We start from the raw sequence: 18,540 nt of genomic DNA on the forward strand, positions 1-18,540 counted from the left end.
AACATATTTCCACCAAATCAGATTGTGGTGTAAACGGGAGACTGCGGGAGGTTTCTCCTTTGACTTTGATCCCGCTACACTATACTAACAGATTAGATTGTCACAGAAACTGCTAAAAGCTTGTATTGGTACAGTGACTGCTCCTCTGAATGATAAACTTCTATTCCCTCCCTCTTCCCTCATTTTCTCTCTTCTCGTTACACCGTAAGGGAGCAATAACACAAGAAATGTTTATTTGAAATAGAAACCCAGATCAGAGCAAGTGCTCCAAAACATAAAACCTAGCTGGTCGGGTACGGACGATAAACCCCCTTTACACCAGCTGAATACAGCATCAGAATCCAATAACAGTTAACGAGATTGTGAGGAGAAATAACCATTGCATTTAGTTTTTGCTTTGTGAGCGCTGACTAGACCCTGTCCATTTAAAGAGGCAATCCCTTTGGATGACAGAAATGAGACTGCGAAGCACAAAAGGAATAGAGGGAGAGAAAGATGGGTCATACTTGGGGGAGGAGCAAGTTGACAATGTAACCATAAATCAGCCAATTCAAAATATTCTATACCTAAACACACCAGAGCGAATTTAGACTCAAATACATGCGGAAGAAGCAAACGAAAATATGACACTCACGAGTTCAGAGAAAAATCCATGCATCATACTGACAAACAAATGTAAACGGGATTAGAATACACTATAACTTCAAAGAAGATCCAGCAAAAAATTAAGAACCGTTTTGGCAAAAAAAGACACACAAGCCATAATGATGCTGAAGGAGACTCATTCATATGCTGGGAAAATCCACAATCCCCCCCAAGTCCCATTATCAAGCACAGAAATCCCCTCTTGCTTGAAAAGACAGGGATTGGTCTCAACCTGTCAGGCGCAGGGGAAGAAATAATATCACTTCCAAACCCAAATGAGAACGCAAGAGAACCAAAAAACTCAGTAGCGTGTGAAGACTCCATGGGAAAGGTAGATCCGAAGACAGATGCACTAAAAGCACTGAACTTCGTCCTGAACTCATTAGTATCAGTCTTTGAAATGCTTAAGATGGAGGTACAGACACAAACCGGTACAATGCTAGAAGTTACAAAAGAAGTATCCTCGTGCAAATCAAAACTGGTGGGATTAGTGTCTGTCATTAATACAAATATGACTCTGCCTCTTCGGGACGTACAATTGGAAATAACAAATCAAGGTCTCGACATTTCCTCTATACAGTGTATCCTCAACAAAAGAAGTCAATTGGAAGAACAGAATAGCAAGCTTTTATAAGAGACTTTAAACCTTCTGAAAGGAAATCCAATGACAGATCCACCAAATCGAGGAAATGAAAATACTCAGGAGTCTTTATTTGATGATACGCCACTGTCAGACTCTATATTGGAGGAATTTAGGAGACTGGCCAATGTAGTGAATGAAGAAGTGGAAATCCCGGAGGTGACAGCCAAAAGTAATCGTGAAACCTCTATAGAAAAGCAATAAGATTCTCCTCTTGGCTGGCTACCCCGACACAGTCAAACCTCTAGAGGAAGGAGAAAATTGAGAAAGCGCGAGGCGGAGAAAGAAAGGACAAAAAAAGCGCACTCCAGAACAAGAAAGATCTGGGGAAAAAAAGGGAACAAAGAAACGTCGATAATAAAAACATGATGAAAAAATTAAAAGATCAACCGTTTACTAATACTACTAAAAAAAATGAGGATATGGGAAACGCAGCCAATGAATGCCAAGAAGTGATAAATACCTCAATGAGAAATGTGATAAGTGGAAACAAGAAAAATAAAAAAAAAAACACAAACATTAGTGGAAATAGCACACAGATATTATTAAGGAATCAGGAGAAACCATCACACTGCTGAAAATTAGCATTGGACTACAAACTGATTGTAAACCAAGGTGCAGAAGCAAATCAAGAAGTGATATAGAACAGAGTATCTTAGAGGACCCAAATAACCTTAACAACTTGGAGAGCCCAAACCGAGCCATAAAAGCTCTCCCGAAAAACTCTGCACCAACTGCAATTAAATGGGCCCCAATTTTTCTACAAAAAGGCCCAAAATCAAAGGATAAAAACATCAAATCTTCAATTTCCCTATCGACACATGATGACCTAAAGGTAAAAATAGCCCCGATTTTCCTAGCAGCAAAGAGCAAGGGGGGGGTTAAAAGATCCGGCTATTGATAAGATACGCATGTTGGACACAATCATGGATTCTAAGAAAATAAGCCAATTGGAAACAGATACGATACAAAATGGACAAGGAAAATGTGCATCTCTAAATGATCAGGACAAACAAGAGATCACTAATCTGACAGCAAAAGCCCCGTTAAAAAATATGGAGACCTCAAACATAAATAACACCAAGGACTACGCAATTCCCAGAATCTGGCTCAGACTCTGCTCAAACACCAAACAGCACAAATCTTTAAGTCGCTCTGTTATACTAAGTATAACAAAAAAAGTAAGAAACCTATATTCGAAGGGTTTGTGTCCTCTGATGTATTCCTTATCTTTGATAGATCATCTCCAGCTTGCTGGCCTTGGAAATTTGTTTTCAGTAGAGGGGGCTGCGCGTCGACATCCCTCGAGCCGATGTCCCTCGACAGCCTCCGTATCGGCGCCGACGTCATCACGGGTATAAATAGGCTCGCGCAGCGTCCGTTGCTCAGTTCCGTTTTTCCACGCTTCGTGGGGCCTCGGAATATCGTTGCTCAGTTCTTCAGTCAAATATACTTCATTATTCCTTGAGAATACCGACTCGTACTCGATGGCTTCCTCATCTGAACCGACGACTGCACGGTCCGGCTTAAAAAAATGTCGAGACTGTGGAAAGAAAATGTCGTTGACGGATCCTCACAGGATCTGTTTGTGGTGCCTGGGAGTCGAGCACCATTGTTCGGAGTGCAAGGACTGCATGTCCATGACGGCGAAAGCCTTGAAGGAGCGTAAGGGGAAGCTCGAGAGAGGTAAGGCAGTTAAAACTCCTTCGAAGGTTTCCTCGGCGGAGTCGAGACATTCGTCTCCGCGCCATCACAAAAGACATTCTCGTTCTAGGTCTCGAAGCAGTTCCCATCACTCTTCGAGATCTAAGCATTCAAAAAAGAGATGTCGAAGATCCCCTTCCTCATTGTCTTCTTCTTCCATTTCCCCGAAAAGGGTCTCCTGCCCTACAAAACATAGCTCTCAGGCTGAGTAGGAGGAATTCAGGAAAAAGATGCTTAGCGTCTTCGGGAAAGCGACCTCGACCCTCTCGAAGACTGCTGAGGGTGATACCCTGGGTGAAAGACCCGAAAAATCAAAACGCAGCGAGTCGCAGCACCCGGCGAAAGAAGCTACTCGAGAGCATCGCGAACCCTCGAGAAAAGGCAAAGTCGCGTCTTCGGCGCCATCGTCGAAAATCCCTTTGACGCATAGATCGGCGTCTTCGACGCCGTTATCGAAGGGTTCTACGACGCACAGGTCAGTCGATTCGACGCCATCTTTGATGCCGACATCGACCCCAAGAAAGGACAAACCCACGCCCACCCCACAGCCAGTGGCCGTACCCAGAGCCTCGATCACGAGAATGTCAGAATTGGCTGGTATCTCTGGACCTCCAGGATGCTTATGTCCATGTGCCAATCCATCTCAAACACAGGAAATACCTGAGGTTCGCAATTGGCGGCTCTCATTATCAAGTTCTGCCATTTGGGCTGACCTACGCACCGAGGGTCCTTCACCAAGCTAATGTCGGTAGTGGCTGGAAGTATAAGGAGGGAAGGGATTCACCGCTCCGAAAAAATATCAGGAAAGTACATAGATGACCTTGGAGACGATGTGAATCGATATCCAGCCTCTACTTCTAGCTCCCCTGAGAACAAAGCTCAGGCTTCCTCAAAGAGGGGCTCTTCTTCACAACGTACCTCTCTGCTGTTATGATTGAAACAGGCAGAGGTGTCAGTTGATTAAAAGAGCGGGGAGAACACACACCGCCAATACCAATGCTGCAGGAAAATACAAAGACGTTAACCAGAGCTGACAGAAGATATGGAATCAAAACAGCAGTAATGAGCAGACAATACCTAGGTTGGGATTGGAGGGTACCTTCCCCGGGATGGATCTGATCTATGAATAAGGAATAAAGAGTAAAGAATAAACCCACTGATTAACAGCTAATCTAACGACTCTTCCTATAGAGTATTAGTCAAAAGCAACAGACCTGAAGTCGGGCTCTCCAGAGTTAATGTGATTCAGGATTGGAAAACGACAGGAGAAAATAATAAACAGGTATGTTAGTATAGGGAAGATATTCCCGGGCGGCACGAGGGTCGCACTAGAGCCGGGTTGGTACAGGATCACGAAAGCGTCAATATGCACAAAGAAATAGTTCACTGAGTGTGGTAATCCAATAATGGTTCCAAATCCAGCAGAGTCCCAACAACACAATAAGTAACAGTACAGTAATCAAAAGCTGAGGGATAATCAACCAACTAATACCCCAGGTTACCTGAAAGCACACCTTCTTCGGATGGCAGGTGGAGAGTATTGTTTTGAGCGTGGGGAACAAAATCCAATTACGCTCCGGCCGCTGCTAGAGTGATAATGGAGTGGGGGGAAGAAACAGTCCAGGCGCGCTCCGCGTTGCCACTAAGGAGAGCGTACAACAAGAAGCGGGAGAGGAGACCCAACCCAGTAAACGTTCCGCGTCGGTGCCAGGAGATCCAATGTAGTTGAGGAAGTAGGAAGGCAGTCATGGGACGTTCCGGGTCGTTAACACAGCTGGTTATAAAATGTCAGAAGGGAAAAAGCACAACAATCCAAGGAACAGGCTAGGGTCGGAATCAAGATATCAGAATCACGAGGAAGTACGGTCGTAACCGCGAATAGTGAGGACACTAGCAGCAACCAGTCCACTGGAAACAGCGGTTATAAGCCCGTATGGGGGGGCGTGTCTTGCAGTACATCCGCGCACGTGATGCGTCAGCTGACGCAGGTTTTGCCGTAGCGTATACAGGCACCATGGCAACCTGTACCTTCTCCATAAAGGAACCGCACTTCGCGGGGGACGTCTTTCCTTGCTGAAGCGTCACAGCGTGGCAAAGTGTAACAAGATCCCCCCCCAAAGACTCCAGCAACCCCCTGGCGGTATGGAAGTCCTTCAACAGATCCCGGCAATGCAAGTTGGACATAGGCTCCTAGGTACGATCTTCGGGACCAAAGCCCTTCCAGTCCACCAGATAGAACAGCGTGCCTCTAGCAACTTTGCTGTCCGAAATGCGCGAAACTTCGTATTCCTCTTCACCATCCACCAGAACCGGAGGAGGACGGTCTGGCAGACAAGTGGCACGGACAAATGTTTTGATGAGGGAGACATGGAAGACTGGGTGTATACGCCAGGTACTCGGTAGAGTCAACTTGACCGCTGCCGGGTTAATGATCTCCGAAATGACATAGGGCCCCACAAATTTAGGTAGTAGAGAATGTTTGCCCGCAATACATAGATTGCGAGACGACAACCAAACTTTCATGCCGATCTTGTAAACCGGCGCCGAAGAACCATGCATATCTGTACTTTTTTGCACGGTCCTGAGCCCGTAGCAACTGACAGCGTACATCTTGAAGTATTTGGTCGAGGTCTCTAACACAGTCTCTTGCAGCCGGGCTGGCTTCCAGTAGGGTCAGATCAAGCGGAAGAGCCCTGGGATGGCAACCATATAGGGCAAAAAATGGGGAAACCCCTGTGGATGTATGCATGGAATTATTGTAGGCAAACTCGGCGTGCTGTAAGGAAACAAACCAGGACTGTTGAAACTGAAGACACAGGCAACGGAGGAATTGCTCAATCATAGAGTTGGTTCTTTCCGTCTGCCCATCCGTCTGAGGATGGTACGCCGAGGAATATCTATCCTCGATGCCTAAGGAAGAGGTAAGAGCTCTCCAAAACCGTGAGGTAAATTGCGTCCCACGGTCAGAAACGATGACAGATGGTAGCCCGAATAAACGGAACACATTTGCCATGAACATTCGAGCCAGTCTAGGGGCCGACGGCAAGCCGGAGCAAGGGACGAACAAGGCATATTTCGTAAAATAGTCCACAATCACCCAAACGGTGTCGTGTCCCTGGATTTCGGGCAAGTCCGCAATGAAATCCATCAACACCATCTGCCATCGTTTGTACGGAACCGGCAAGGGTTGCAACAAACCCACAGGTTTGGTTCTGGAAGTTTTACATTGGGTGCATATAGCACAGGTCAGTATGTAATCTTTCACGTCACGGGCCATGGAAGGCCACCAAGCCCAACAATGCAATGCCTGAAGGGTTTTTTGAGAACCAGGATGAGCTGCCACCAAAGAATCATGAGACCACCGGAGTGCTAAGGTCCTGGCCTGACCCGGTGGGATAAAGATGCGCCCTTGAATATAGGGTAACCCTTGTATCAGTTCCAGGTTGAAGTCCGTGATCTCCGATGGATGGGTTGAGACCCATTCGATGATGGTGGAACGTAGGGATGGTTGAACTGAACATCCACAAACCACTCTGTTTGGTAGGAGAGGCAGTGGTTCAGTTTGTTGGCAAGGATTCCCTGCCTGCAGGCGAGAGAGTGTGTCTGCCACCACTTGGTCTTTAGCAGGACGGTATGTGATACTGAATTGATACTGCGAAAAGAACAAATGCCATTGTGCTTGCCTAGCAGTCAGGCATTTCATGGACTGGAAAGCTAACCGACTTCTGTGATCTGAATATACCGTTACTGGATGCCTTGCCCCAAGGAGATGATGTCTCCATTCCAGAAAAGCGTCTCGGATGGCTAAGAGCTCGCGTTCTGTAATGGGATAGTTCTTCTCATATGGTGTTAATTTGCAGGAGAAATAGGCGACGGGATGGATGTCACCCGAATGAGGACAAGGTTGAGACAGTACAGCACCAATTGCATAGCCCGAGGCGTCAGCCTCCGCAAAAAAGGGCTGGTCAGGATTGGGATGTTTGAGGACAGGGGCGGAAGTGAAGGTGGCTTTCAGTTGTTCAAAAGCCTTGTGGGTTTCAGACGACCATGCATTAGGTACCTTGGCACTGGTCAAAGAGGTAAAAGGAGCATATATTTGTGAAAAGCCGTTAATGAAGCGCCTATAAAAGTTAGCAAATCCCAAAAACGACTGTAGTGCTTTGACAGATTTGGGCACCGGCCACTCCAATATTGCAGTGATCTTAGATCGGCTCATACAGACCCTGTTGCTGTCAGCCCTTCTGACCCTAAACCTGTTAAACGAACAGACAAAAAAAGACAACTCTCCCCCTTTATATGGAGCATGGATTGACTTGTCAAAAGCGTTTGACCAAGTTGAAAGAGTTTTATTATGGCAAAAACTGCAAAGTTGGGGCATACCAGAAACGCTGTTAGCCATATTGGTGGAACTGCACAAAAACACCAATCTCAGAGTTCGCTTAGATTAAATAGGCCATTTGTCTGAACTCATAGAGGTAAACGGAGGAGTAAGACAGGGTTGTCTGGGAGCACCGCTCTTTTTCAATCTCTTCCTATCAGATATAGGACCCTTTATTGAATCATCAGCATTGGCCAGCCCCGTGGAGGAAAATCTGTTGGTTGGCCTATGCTGATGACATTCTACTTTTAGATAGAACACCAATAGGACTTCAGCGATTGCTAACAAGAATGAATGAGTATGCTAAGATCAACGGACTCTCAATCAACCCAGCTAAAACAAACATTCTCATCTTTAAACACCTATGTATCACACAGGCGTTCCAGCTCTTGATGTTCTTGCAAGGCGATGCTCCTGTCACGACCACTGGCACGACCAAGGACACAGATGTGACGCCCCCGAGTAGTGGGTGCCATGAGTGGCTACCCAAGACTGGTCCCTTTAAGTCCCTTTAAGTCCTTTCAGGACAAACAAACACAGGGGGCCCAGATGGACACTGTTCTGGCGCCAGCCTCATATGCAGAAGTAATGAGGGACTACTTTTATTCCATTTGGGCCGCTTATTTCTGGGGCCAGTTCCACGTGCAAGCTGCTAGGTGTGGCTCGGTGTGGCAGGTAGACCAGGCTAATGGGCGTGGCCCAGAAGCCCAGCTATATAAGCTGATCTGTTCTCAAGGCCCGTGCTTCGTGTTACTTTGCACTCTGATGCAACGTGACGCTCACTGCTGCGTGAACCTCCAGATACTCGCCTCTGAATCCAGAGATCCTGATCTCGCTCCACAGCAGTCTTATTACTAAAGCTCATCTTCTGGAATCCGACGATCCAGCTTCTGACATCTCTCCCTGGCGGTCTTCTTCCTCACAAACTCGCACGCTGCAAAGGAGACAAAAGAAGAGGTTAGAAAATTTTCGCTAGATGGGGAAATCGCGCTGCATATACAACATGCGCGCATTCCTACGAGTTGGCCTACCTGTTATCAGCAGTCGCTGGTCTCGTTCTTCATCACTCCGGCTACCGCCATCGGACCCAGCAGCCATACGGGTCCGCACCGCCACCTGCACGGAAAAAAACAAAAGAACGGGGTTAAGAACAGAACGGACAATATACACACAGAAACGAACACCTTTACATGGAACCAAAACGGGGGCAAGAAAAGCAAACAATACGGAAGACAAACAAGAACATTGCTACTTACCTAAAGCAGAGTAGTTTCTCCACCTGCAAAGGACCAGTGAAGGTACTTGGTCTTCGATAATACAACGTCTCCTGCCAGAAGTAGACAGAGAGCCCACGGACATAGGACCAGTGAAGAAACTTGGTCCTCGACAAATCAAGCGCACCTGCCAGAAGTAGCAGGACAGAGAGCCCACAGACCTTATACACCAGGTGAGTCTCCCACAGCAGTGCATCTATGGGAATCACACCTCGGGAAGGACGGGAAGTGGGGCCAGGGCCTTAACCTTGCATACTCACGCTCATTAAATCCACGCAGGTGCGGCCCTAAGAAGCACCTTCAAGTCATCACAGCCATCAGCGCAGAAGGCAAACATAATTCTAGGACCAATCACATCCCTGGGAGGGCTGCAACCGTGCCCCAAAACCCCCGCAGAGACCAGGTGAGCATAACAGCGCCCCTTTGCTGTGATTTTCAGCTTTCCGTTTTGCAATTCCGGCATTTCAGTGTCTTCGGTGTCTTAGTAGGTCTTGTGTCTTAATACGTCTTAATGAGTTTTGCCCAGAGCATCTATGCGTGCTCTGAGAACAGCAGTTACTACGTTTTGAAATAGTCTGTGGTGGGTCAGTGGTCAGTGGTGGGTGGTGGGTCAGAATACGGTTAGATGACAAGGTAGGGTCCAACAGTCACCCTATTCGCAAGCCTGTAACTGAAACTGCTGCCCACGCCTTTTGGGCACTAAAGACTGTGTAATCAATCCAGGCGTGCAGCGGGCAGAACGCAGTGTGTGCGAACTTTCAGGGTGAAAGCGTTCGCAAGGCCACAACAGACCACAGCAGGACAGCAGGAGTAGCCTGCACCCAGCCTAACACCGGCTGCCAAATGGACAGGGACCAGCCCAAGCTCAAACCCACAGGCAGGCGTCCCCTGACCTGCGCCGCTATGATATGATAGGTAATTTATAACGCACTTAATGCCCAGAGGTTTCTAAGCATGGACCGGGGGATCGAACCTGTGTTGCTCCGTGTCGTCTTGCTTCCAAGGCGAGCATGTTGCCCTTGAGCTATCCTCCCAAGCTATCCTATCAGGTTGCAGCTGGTCACAGAGCTATCCCCTACAAGGCTCGCCCACTGCAGCCCACAGCAGCCTTCACTGGCGAGCGGCCGTGCCCATCACCTCCACGCTGCTCTGGGGCCGTAAAACGAGCTGGGTCATTTGTCTGCCTCTCTCTGCTCTCCACGCCTGATCGAGAGATATTTAGGAGGTTGTGTATTGTGTATTCAAATGAGGGAGAATTAGCATGAGCTATAGGGGAGTAGGAGAGATAGGAAGTTTGGCGGATGAAAACAATACTACACCACCACCCCTGCCAGCAGTGGGGCGGGGATAGTGGTGAAGGTGTAGACTGGATCATGAAGGACATCAAGGATTGCAGAGTGGGAGGGAGAAGTCCAGGTTTCAGTAAGGGTAATTGGGTCAAGAGGAGGAGGATGAGAAAGGAAGATGTCTGAGGTAATGGAGGTTATATTGCAGGCAGACTGTGCATTCCAAAGAGCAATAGAAAGAGCGTAAGATGTAGGAGTATAGCGACATTGAGTCTAAGAAATAGAGGCGCTGGGGTAGATGCGAGAAGAGGAAGTATAATGGAAGTTGGGGTTGAGTAGGTTTTGTGAATAGAGAAAGTAGTGGAGTGAGAAGAAAGGTGACGTCGAGGAGAAGAGGATAGGGATGGAAAGAGAGTGGAGATGTTTCTGAGCAGATGAGAGTGAAGGGAGAAATAGAAGGGAAAGGAAGAGTAAGCTTGAGAACTGCATGGTGAGGGCAAAGCTGGGAAGAAGCAGTAATGACCAATTACAGATAAGTAGCAGGACACAGAAAGCAAAGGCTCAAGAGGCAAAGAGGCTGGTCAACTGCTGGTATTCACCCTTCACTATTCCGCCCTTAACTGGGCCGACCCTGGCTGGACGCCCTTAGGGAGTTCAGAAGGGTTGACACACACGCTCATCACTTGATCGCCTAGTCCATCAGTGGTTGGTCTCACTGATTGTGTCCCTGGTGTTGGTGGGATGAGACGATTTCTTCCTGATTGGTGTTTCCAGAAAAGTCTCTTGTGGTCTTCAGCTGGAGATTGGGCTGGTCCAAGCTTAGCTATTTAAGTCTGAGAAGGTGGACTCTTTGAGTACCTGAAAGGTTAAGTTGAAAATAATTTGTTTTCCAATACAGTATTTTTTGCACAACGGAAAATACCTGCTGAGTGAAATTCAAACCTTTATTGGCTGCCTTTTAACTATTGGAGAATACTCATATTTTAAATTCACTTCAGTGTACATATTTTTAAACATAAATATTGTTTGAATATTACATTCTGTTAATGTTTCTGAAAAGTTGTCGACTACAGAATGTTTTCTTATCCTTAACTAAATGCACTTTCAAAATGTAGTTCAGTGCAAAAGAAACTCACATTCACACAAGAGGCACAACCGCAGGCTGCATGAGACAACCACCTTAAAATCATAAAGCACGTTGGTCACATCACCTACCTGACCATGTTACGCTATTGCCCAGTGTCTGTTTTCTAGCCCAACTGATTTACTCATTTGGATGTATAATAATACTCTAAATATCACTCTATGTGGTCCCTACCTGTATTCCTTTTATAGAATACATTTACTTTTGATTGCTATTAATTTCTTCAATATTGTCACCTTTCAGATTTTGAAGAATGTGGAGTCTTCCAGTAATGTTCAACCACATTTTCTCGAATTCTTGTTATCTCTTGGTTGGCCAGTTGATGTGGGAAAGCACCCTGGTTGGACTGGGCATGTATCAACTAGTTGGTCAATTAACAATTGCAGTGATGAGGAAATACAAGAACAAGGTGAGATTACGATTTGTTTTTTGTGATTTCTTAAATATATGCTCTGTTTGCTGGTAAAAGAAAGATGGCAGTGGGTCTGAGTGGCAATTACAAAAAGGCTAAAGAAATAATGTTCTCCCACACTATCAAGACCAGGAAACCTGCATACAGATTTAAGGAAAAATGTTTGATCAGTCAATGCAAAGCCCTCCTGCTGCGACCATCCAGACCAAACTGCAACTTTGCCTTGAGCAGCTGAAGCAGCAAGGAAACAGAAATTCTATAATGCCCTAATTCCTTGAAGGACTTGGAGAATATGTAGCCCGTCACAGCAACAGTCATGGGACTCCCATAGCCAATGTTAAGAGAGCTGCACCTTTGAAGATATTATGATGAGCCCTCTCTGCCTTTCTTATCTGTTCCTACAGGTGTGTGCTAATCCTGCAATGTGAAGAACTAAAATTGCTCAAAAAAGAAGTTTGAGATATTCTTTACATTTCACTGAGTGCTTGAACGTTTAGGGACACTGTTTCCTGCTTTTTCCAGTCCCCCTCCTCCGTGACAGCCTCTGAGGGAAGGAAGGCATGACATGCCCCTTTGTGTCCACGTGTCTCCAATGGGGGGCAGGCTTGCTCTCCATGCACATTTCTGGTGCCAGAATTTCGCAGACCCTTGGATCCTCTATGTAGTATCCACAGGGTACTGCCTACCTATCCCAGCCACTCCTCCACTCCCTCAGGTTGGGACAGCAACTCTTCTGGTGGAGATCCGGTCGCTCGTAGAGAGCCAGGCAGTGGAGGAAGTCCCAGCCTCTCAGCGAGGATTTTTGCCATTCAGAAGACGAACCAGGCGGGCCAGAGAGTTGTGCTGGACTTTTCCACCCTCAACCTCTCCTTACCCCTTTAGAAATTCAAAATGGTTACACCAGCTTTTATAGCGGAGACATTTTGCAAGAGAGACTGGATGTGCTCCCTGGATCTGAGGGACGCGTACCTACATGTCCCGATTTGGCAGATCCATCGTTCTTTCCTGCGGTTCAGGATCGTGGGCTACCATTTTCAATACAAGGTCCTTCCTTTTGGCCTTAATTCAGCCCCCAGGGTCTTTATCAGGCTCATGAATACGGTGGCTGCCCTCCTCAGAGCGCAGGGCCTCCACATCTACCCATACCTCGACGACTGGCTTGTAAGGGCTACATCTCTGGAAGCGGTCCACCACTCTTCCCGTGCCCTTATGAACACATTGCACGGTCTGGGCTTCTCGCTCAATATCAAGTAGTTGCAGCTGCAGTCCACACAGACTGACATTCTTGGGCCTCATCTGGGACACATGCTCTGAAAAGGTATTTCCATTGGAGGACAAGATCTCGGCCATCATGAGGGCCACCATCCACTTCCTCAACAGAGAGGTGACCTCGGCATGGAGGTACCAGCATCTCCTGGGTCTCTTGGCGTCAGACCTATTAGCCGTCCCACATACGAGATTGAGGATGAGGAGGATTCAGCTACACTGCGTGGCCTCATGGAACCAGGAGCGGGGCTCTCAATCCGAGACGATCAAAGTTCCTGCATCTCTCCACCCGTACCTAACAGGGTGGTCCAGGGTCAGCAACCTACGGATGGGGAAGCCCTTTCGGCCGCCCACCCCACAAGCCACCATCACCACAGACTCTTCGCTCGAGGGCTGGGGAGCCACCCTGGACGATCTTTTGGTCCACGGCACCTGGACCCGACAGGAGCAGGATTACCACATCAATTGGTTAGAGCTGAACACCATCTGGCTAGCGCTCATAACCTTCCTACCACTTCTCGGGGAAAGTTTGTCCTCATCTAGACAGACAACTCGACCAGCATGTACTACGTAAACGTGCAGTGAGGCACCGGATCCCCTCCTCTGTGCAGACTGGCAATCAGCATGTGGGAGTGTGCCCTGGAAAACGACGACATCTACCTCACGGCAGTCCACCTCCCGGGGGGAATCCAACCTGGAGGCGGAAAGGCTCAGCAGGTTGGGAGCGGACAATTACGAGTGGCAGCTAAACAACCTTGTTATTCAGGAGATCTTCAACAGCTGGGGTCATCCCCTGGTGGATCGCTTTGCCACCTGGCACAACAAGAAGTGCCCTCAGTTTGCCTCCTGGCAGGGACAGGGTCCCGGCTCCCTAGGCGATGCATTTCCGCTTCAGTGGAATGGCATGAAGGCTTACACCTTTCCGCCCACACCGCTAATTCACAAAGTCATTTCGCAAGATCAAGGAGTCTCGCCAACTCAACTTCAACTTCATTCTAATAGCTCCATGGTGGCCGGCCAGGCCATGGTTTTCGGAGCTGCTCGGCCTCTCGGAGATGCCTCCAATTCACCTTGCGATGGGCCCAGCACATCTTCTGGCGCAGCAGGGGGGGGAGGTCATCCACCACGCACCATAGAAACTTGCACCTCAGAGCGTGGCACCTGAGCAGGTAACGCTGCGGCACCTCAGCCTCTCCCAGGCTAATCTGGAAATCATACAGGGCGCAAGGAGCAAGGCTGCCAGGGCCCAGTATAAAAGTAAAAGGACCAGATTCTGCCACGGGCCAGACTCCAAGGAAATCGACCCCCTGGCATGTAACTTGGAAGACGCGCTCTCCTTCTCGGCGCACCTCGCCCACTCTGGTGTGCAGGTGGATACCTGCCGTACATACCTTGCAGCCATCGGAGCTTACAGGAACTTGGAGGAGGGGGACCTTCTCCTCCTCCAATCCTATCGTCAAGAAACATTTGACGGGGCTCGCAAGGCTCTACCCGCCCGTCAAGAGGCCGCACCCCGGGTGGGACATCAACCTAGTCTTGGGCGCCCTGGCTCACAAATCGTTTGAGCCAATGGTGTCCGCGGACATCAGGCTGGTCACCATCAAGACGGCCTTACTAGTCGGCCTCGCCTCAGCTCGTTGAGTCAGCGAAATCCAGGCGCTGGTCGCCTCGGAACCATATACTACCTTTCACAAGGACAAAGTAGTCCTGCGGACACAGCCAGCATTTCTGTCCAAGGTGCCATCTGCTTTCTACTTGAATGAGGTAATAGTCCTTCCTACGTTCTTTGCCGATCCTAAGGACGAAACACAGAGTGCGCTGCACTGCCTGGATGTCAGGCGTGCCCTGAAATTCTACTTGGACAGGACCAAGTGCTTCCGCAAATCGGATGCCCTGTTTGTCACTTTCAGAGGTGCAAGACCAGGCTATTAGGCCTCCAATGCCTCCATATCCCGCTGGATGGTCTCAGCCATCAAGGAAGCGTACGAGGGCCAGCACAATCCACTTCCGGCTAACATGCACGCCCATGCAGTCAGGGCCAAGGCAACGGCCATCGCGTTCCAGCACCATGTCCCTTGGGAAGTCATAAGCAGGGCGGCCAATTGGCCCACTCCCTCAGCTTTCTACAAGCATTACTGTTTGGATGCCAGCTCTAGATCTGATGCGGCTTTCGGACAGGCGGTTCTCAGGAACCTATTTGCTTAAGGAGGAGCTCCTCTCCACCCTGGGGCTACATACAGTTGTAATCGGCCATGCAGTATGGAGGAAAGGGGACGGGACATAAGAGTAATTATAAATTACTCAACGTAGTGACTAACATACTCTTAGTCCATAGTCCCCTTTCCTCCATACGTCCCACCATCCTCCCCCCTAATAATACTGGTGTCATTAGGCAATGTTAAATCTATTGTTGACGTGTCAATGGGGGCTGAGGTGTGACACCGGAGGGCAGAGTCAGGGCAGCCTATGCTCCCTGGGCCGCACCCCAGCGCGCCTCTAAATTTAAAGGGGACAAAGGTTTTTTCTGGTGAAAAAGGTTCCGTCTCTCGTCCCTTGGAAGGGACGCCCATGCAGTATGGACGAAAGGGGACTAAGAGTATGTTGGTCACTACGGTCAGTAATTTATAATTTTTTATTTGTGTACTTGTATATTACCTTTATTTTGCTGAAACTGTACACTTACTGATCAGAATGTGTCACAGCTGTGAAGATCAGACCTCTTCCCTCCCTACCATCTCTTAACCGCCCACCAAACACTCCTACTAGGGCATTGCAAAATAATTTTTTTACAGTTGCATTTTATAAATTTCCAATGAATACATTCAATACAATAATCTTTATTTCATAAGCATATCATTATTTGTCATCGATTGTGATGAGCATGGACCCAATACATTCATGTCACAAGTCAATGCTAAACAAGCTATTAAGAATAACCAAAATGTATTAAGCAGAGTATAATGTAGTTCATGTAGGGATGTGTACAACTGTAACTGATAGTGGTGGGCATAGTTAACTAAAAGTAGGTTTGAGTTCAGCATAGTCAACTTTCTCTGGGATGTTCATGCCTTCAGGCACAGATAGGAAAAAAAGCGATTCAATTTGACATGGTGGACTGGGGGTACATTCGATGGACTCTGGAAGCTTTTGGCCCCAATATTTATTATGCTGATCCTGGCCAACTATCCAGAACAATCAACCTCTCTTAGAGTTAACGGCCACGACTCTCCCAACCTAACCCTAACCAGGGGAACTAGACAGGGATGCCCTCAGTCCCTGCTGGTGTTCGCGTTAACGATGGAACTGCTTGTGTCATATTAGAAGGAATGCGGCTATAGGCGCAGTGCAGGTGAAGGGGAGGGGCAGAATATAAACTTTCATTATATGTTGATGATATTCTGCTGACTCTATAGAATCTGTGTTCCTCCCTGGAGGTTCTGCTGTGGAAGATGGCAACCTCAGGCTTTAAAATTAATTATAATAAATTGCATGGACTGGATGCGTTGGTGTGACTGGCAGACCGGGCTCCTCTGGAAGCTTTTTGTCCAATAATATGGAACCGGGTTGCCATCTGGTACTTGGGGTTGCAGATTCCCCATGTGGTGGTGTAGGTCTTTAAGAGAATCCCTGTCCCCACCCAGTTTTTCAGGGAACTAACAGAGGATTTGGTTAGATGGGGTCTGGGGGCTGCAGGAAGTGTCCTGGTTTGGCAAGATCATGCAGGGAAAATGAAGTTGGTTCCCAGGCTGCTCTATCATTGCTTTGCCTTGCCTGTTAAGATCCCAGATTCTGAGCTGCGGGCACTACAGGGAACGTTTCTCAGGTTTATCTGGAGGAATAAACGAGTTGTTAGGCAGAATCCTGTGCAGTTCCCTTAGGGAGCAATACAGAAGGTTAAGACTACAGGTATGAGCGATAAATCCCCTTTGGTATCAGTCTGTACCACAAAGATTTAGTTGGTAGCTGTGGCTAAGCAGTCAGACTTATCTCAAGAGGGAGCTGAGCAGTATTCAGGGTTTACACAATAGGGCTATAATACTACGGCACAAGGAAACACTGACCAAAGCTTTGTATTATAAAGAATATATATATTTATTTTACACACTTCTAAGTTAACACATTAATCACAGTTATTAAAGCAAGTTAGAATCAGTCAAGAAAAGTATACACAACTCCCTAGTTAAATTTTAGACACATTTGAGCAAGAGTGAAAACTGAGCAAAATGGCACAGTGAAAACCAAACACAAATGGCACTCTAGCAATTTCTCATAAGAGAGGGAAAGCACAAATTATACAGGAATATATTCTTAAACACCCGAGCAACACTTCCCAATAAGTTTGTAAACAAATTTAGGCAAGGCAGTACTTTAGCATGTAGAATACTTAAATGAAAACCGAGCAAAATGGCACTTCACAAGTTTTAAAAGTGGGAAGGAGAAGGTGGTTATAAGAATTAAGTGCACCAACACAGTTCTAGTTGAGAAGCAATCCAGAGAAGGCAGTTCTAACAAATTCAGCCAGAGTCAATAGACCTGTGCCAGAGTCAGCGGTACAGGGCAAAAAGCCCAGGAGTAAAAATGTTCTTGTAGCTGCAGTCAAGTCTTTCTTAACGATTCGAAAAGGTGGATGCAGAAGGTGAAAGACAATGTTAGATGACGGGGGCGGCCAACCCAGCAGGTAGGTAAAGGATTTAAAAGACCTTTAGCGCTACCAAACGAAAAGGGAGGCCTGGTGGAACAAAGTACCTTAAAACATAGAAGAGGCTCCTGCGGTGGCGGTTGTTCCTGGCAGTCCTGCTGTTCTGGAGATCCAGCACAGGAAGAGAGACTCTCGATGTGGAGGAAGGTTCGAGTTACTGCACTGCCCAGGGATGAAACCAGCCGCGGTGCTGCCAAACGAATAAAAGGTACGCTCCTTTAAATCGCATTCTGGGCAGACGGGTGCCTGGCTATCCGGTCTACGAGTGTAGGGCACTGGTGATTCCACCAAGGCAGTTCCAGGAAGGCGATTGGCAAACTGGTTGGCCCCACCAGCTCAAGGGAAGAAGGCTCTTGCAGATGAAGATCTTGTCGTGTGGAGAAAAGTGGTGAGACGTTGCAGCAGAGCTTCACCGGTGGTTCAGTTGATGCAGATGTCTTTGGCTTCTCTCCTTTTCGGCTTCTTCGTTCCAGTGGCGACGTCTTGCTCTTCCAGTCCTCAGGACCGTGCTTTTATGCAAAAAGATCCCCATTCATACAGCCCAGCTGTCACTCGCACAGTGGAGTGGTCATCCTGGCGGGAGACCCTGTTAGGGAGAATTCTCTGTAAAGGCTAATTTCCCAAACCTAGTGAGTCCCCCGGCAGCTTTGCTGGATTTTTGGGGTTTATTTTTTTCTCCTGTTAAGAGTGAGACTCTTTTTCTCCCACTCTTAGACATGATTTGAGGTGTCCCTTTGACTTTGTATGGGCTATGGGGTCCTTTACCCCATAGGGCTTCATGCGTTTTTGGTATGTGGGTTACACAGCACCCTCCGTGCAATAACCCAGGGGTGTCGTAGCGACCCCCAAACATAGACTCCATACCCTGGGACTGACTACTGTCTCCCAGGGCATGTAAAGTCACCATTGGCTTTACTAGTCTCAAATTGTGAACAGAACCAGTACAAACCATCATATTGTGGACGTACTGGTCAGGGCAATTCCATTGCCCTGGGGTCTCTTGTTCGAGGGGGCACTGTCCAGTCCCCCTGACCGAGTTTTGGCTGGTGGCAGTGGATACTACTTTTTATACTTTTTATATTCGACCGCGAA

General features: G+C 47.7%; 1 protein-coding gene across 6 annotated transcripts in view; it reads left to right on the forward strand.

Annotated features, from left to right (window-relative positions):
- Positions 1–18,540, forward strand: part of RALGAPB (Ral GTPase activating protein non-catalytic subunit beta) — a 2,501,232-nt gene that overhangs the window by 2,137,960 nt on the left and 344,732 nt on the right. For all 6 annotated transcript variants that reach the window (XM_069652125.1, XM_069652127.1, XM_069652128.1 and 3 more), the window contains one exon: positions 11,315–11,480. In XM_069652125.1, coding sequence (XP_069508226.1) covers positions 11,315–11,480 — 166 coding nt within the window. The remainder of the gene's footprint in view (positions 1–11,314; positions 11,481–18,540) is intronic.

This window comes from Ambystoma mexicanum, chromosome 3p (genome assembly GCF_040938575.1).
Source record: "Ambystoma mexicanum isolate Mex_15411 chromosome 3p, UKY_AmexF1_1, whole genome shotgun sequence".
Classification (NCBI taxonomy): domain Eukaryota; kingdom Metazoa; phylum Chordata; class Amphibia; order Caudata; family Ambystomatidae; genus Ambystoma; species Ambystoma mexicanum.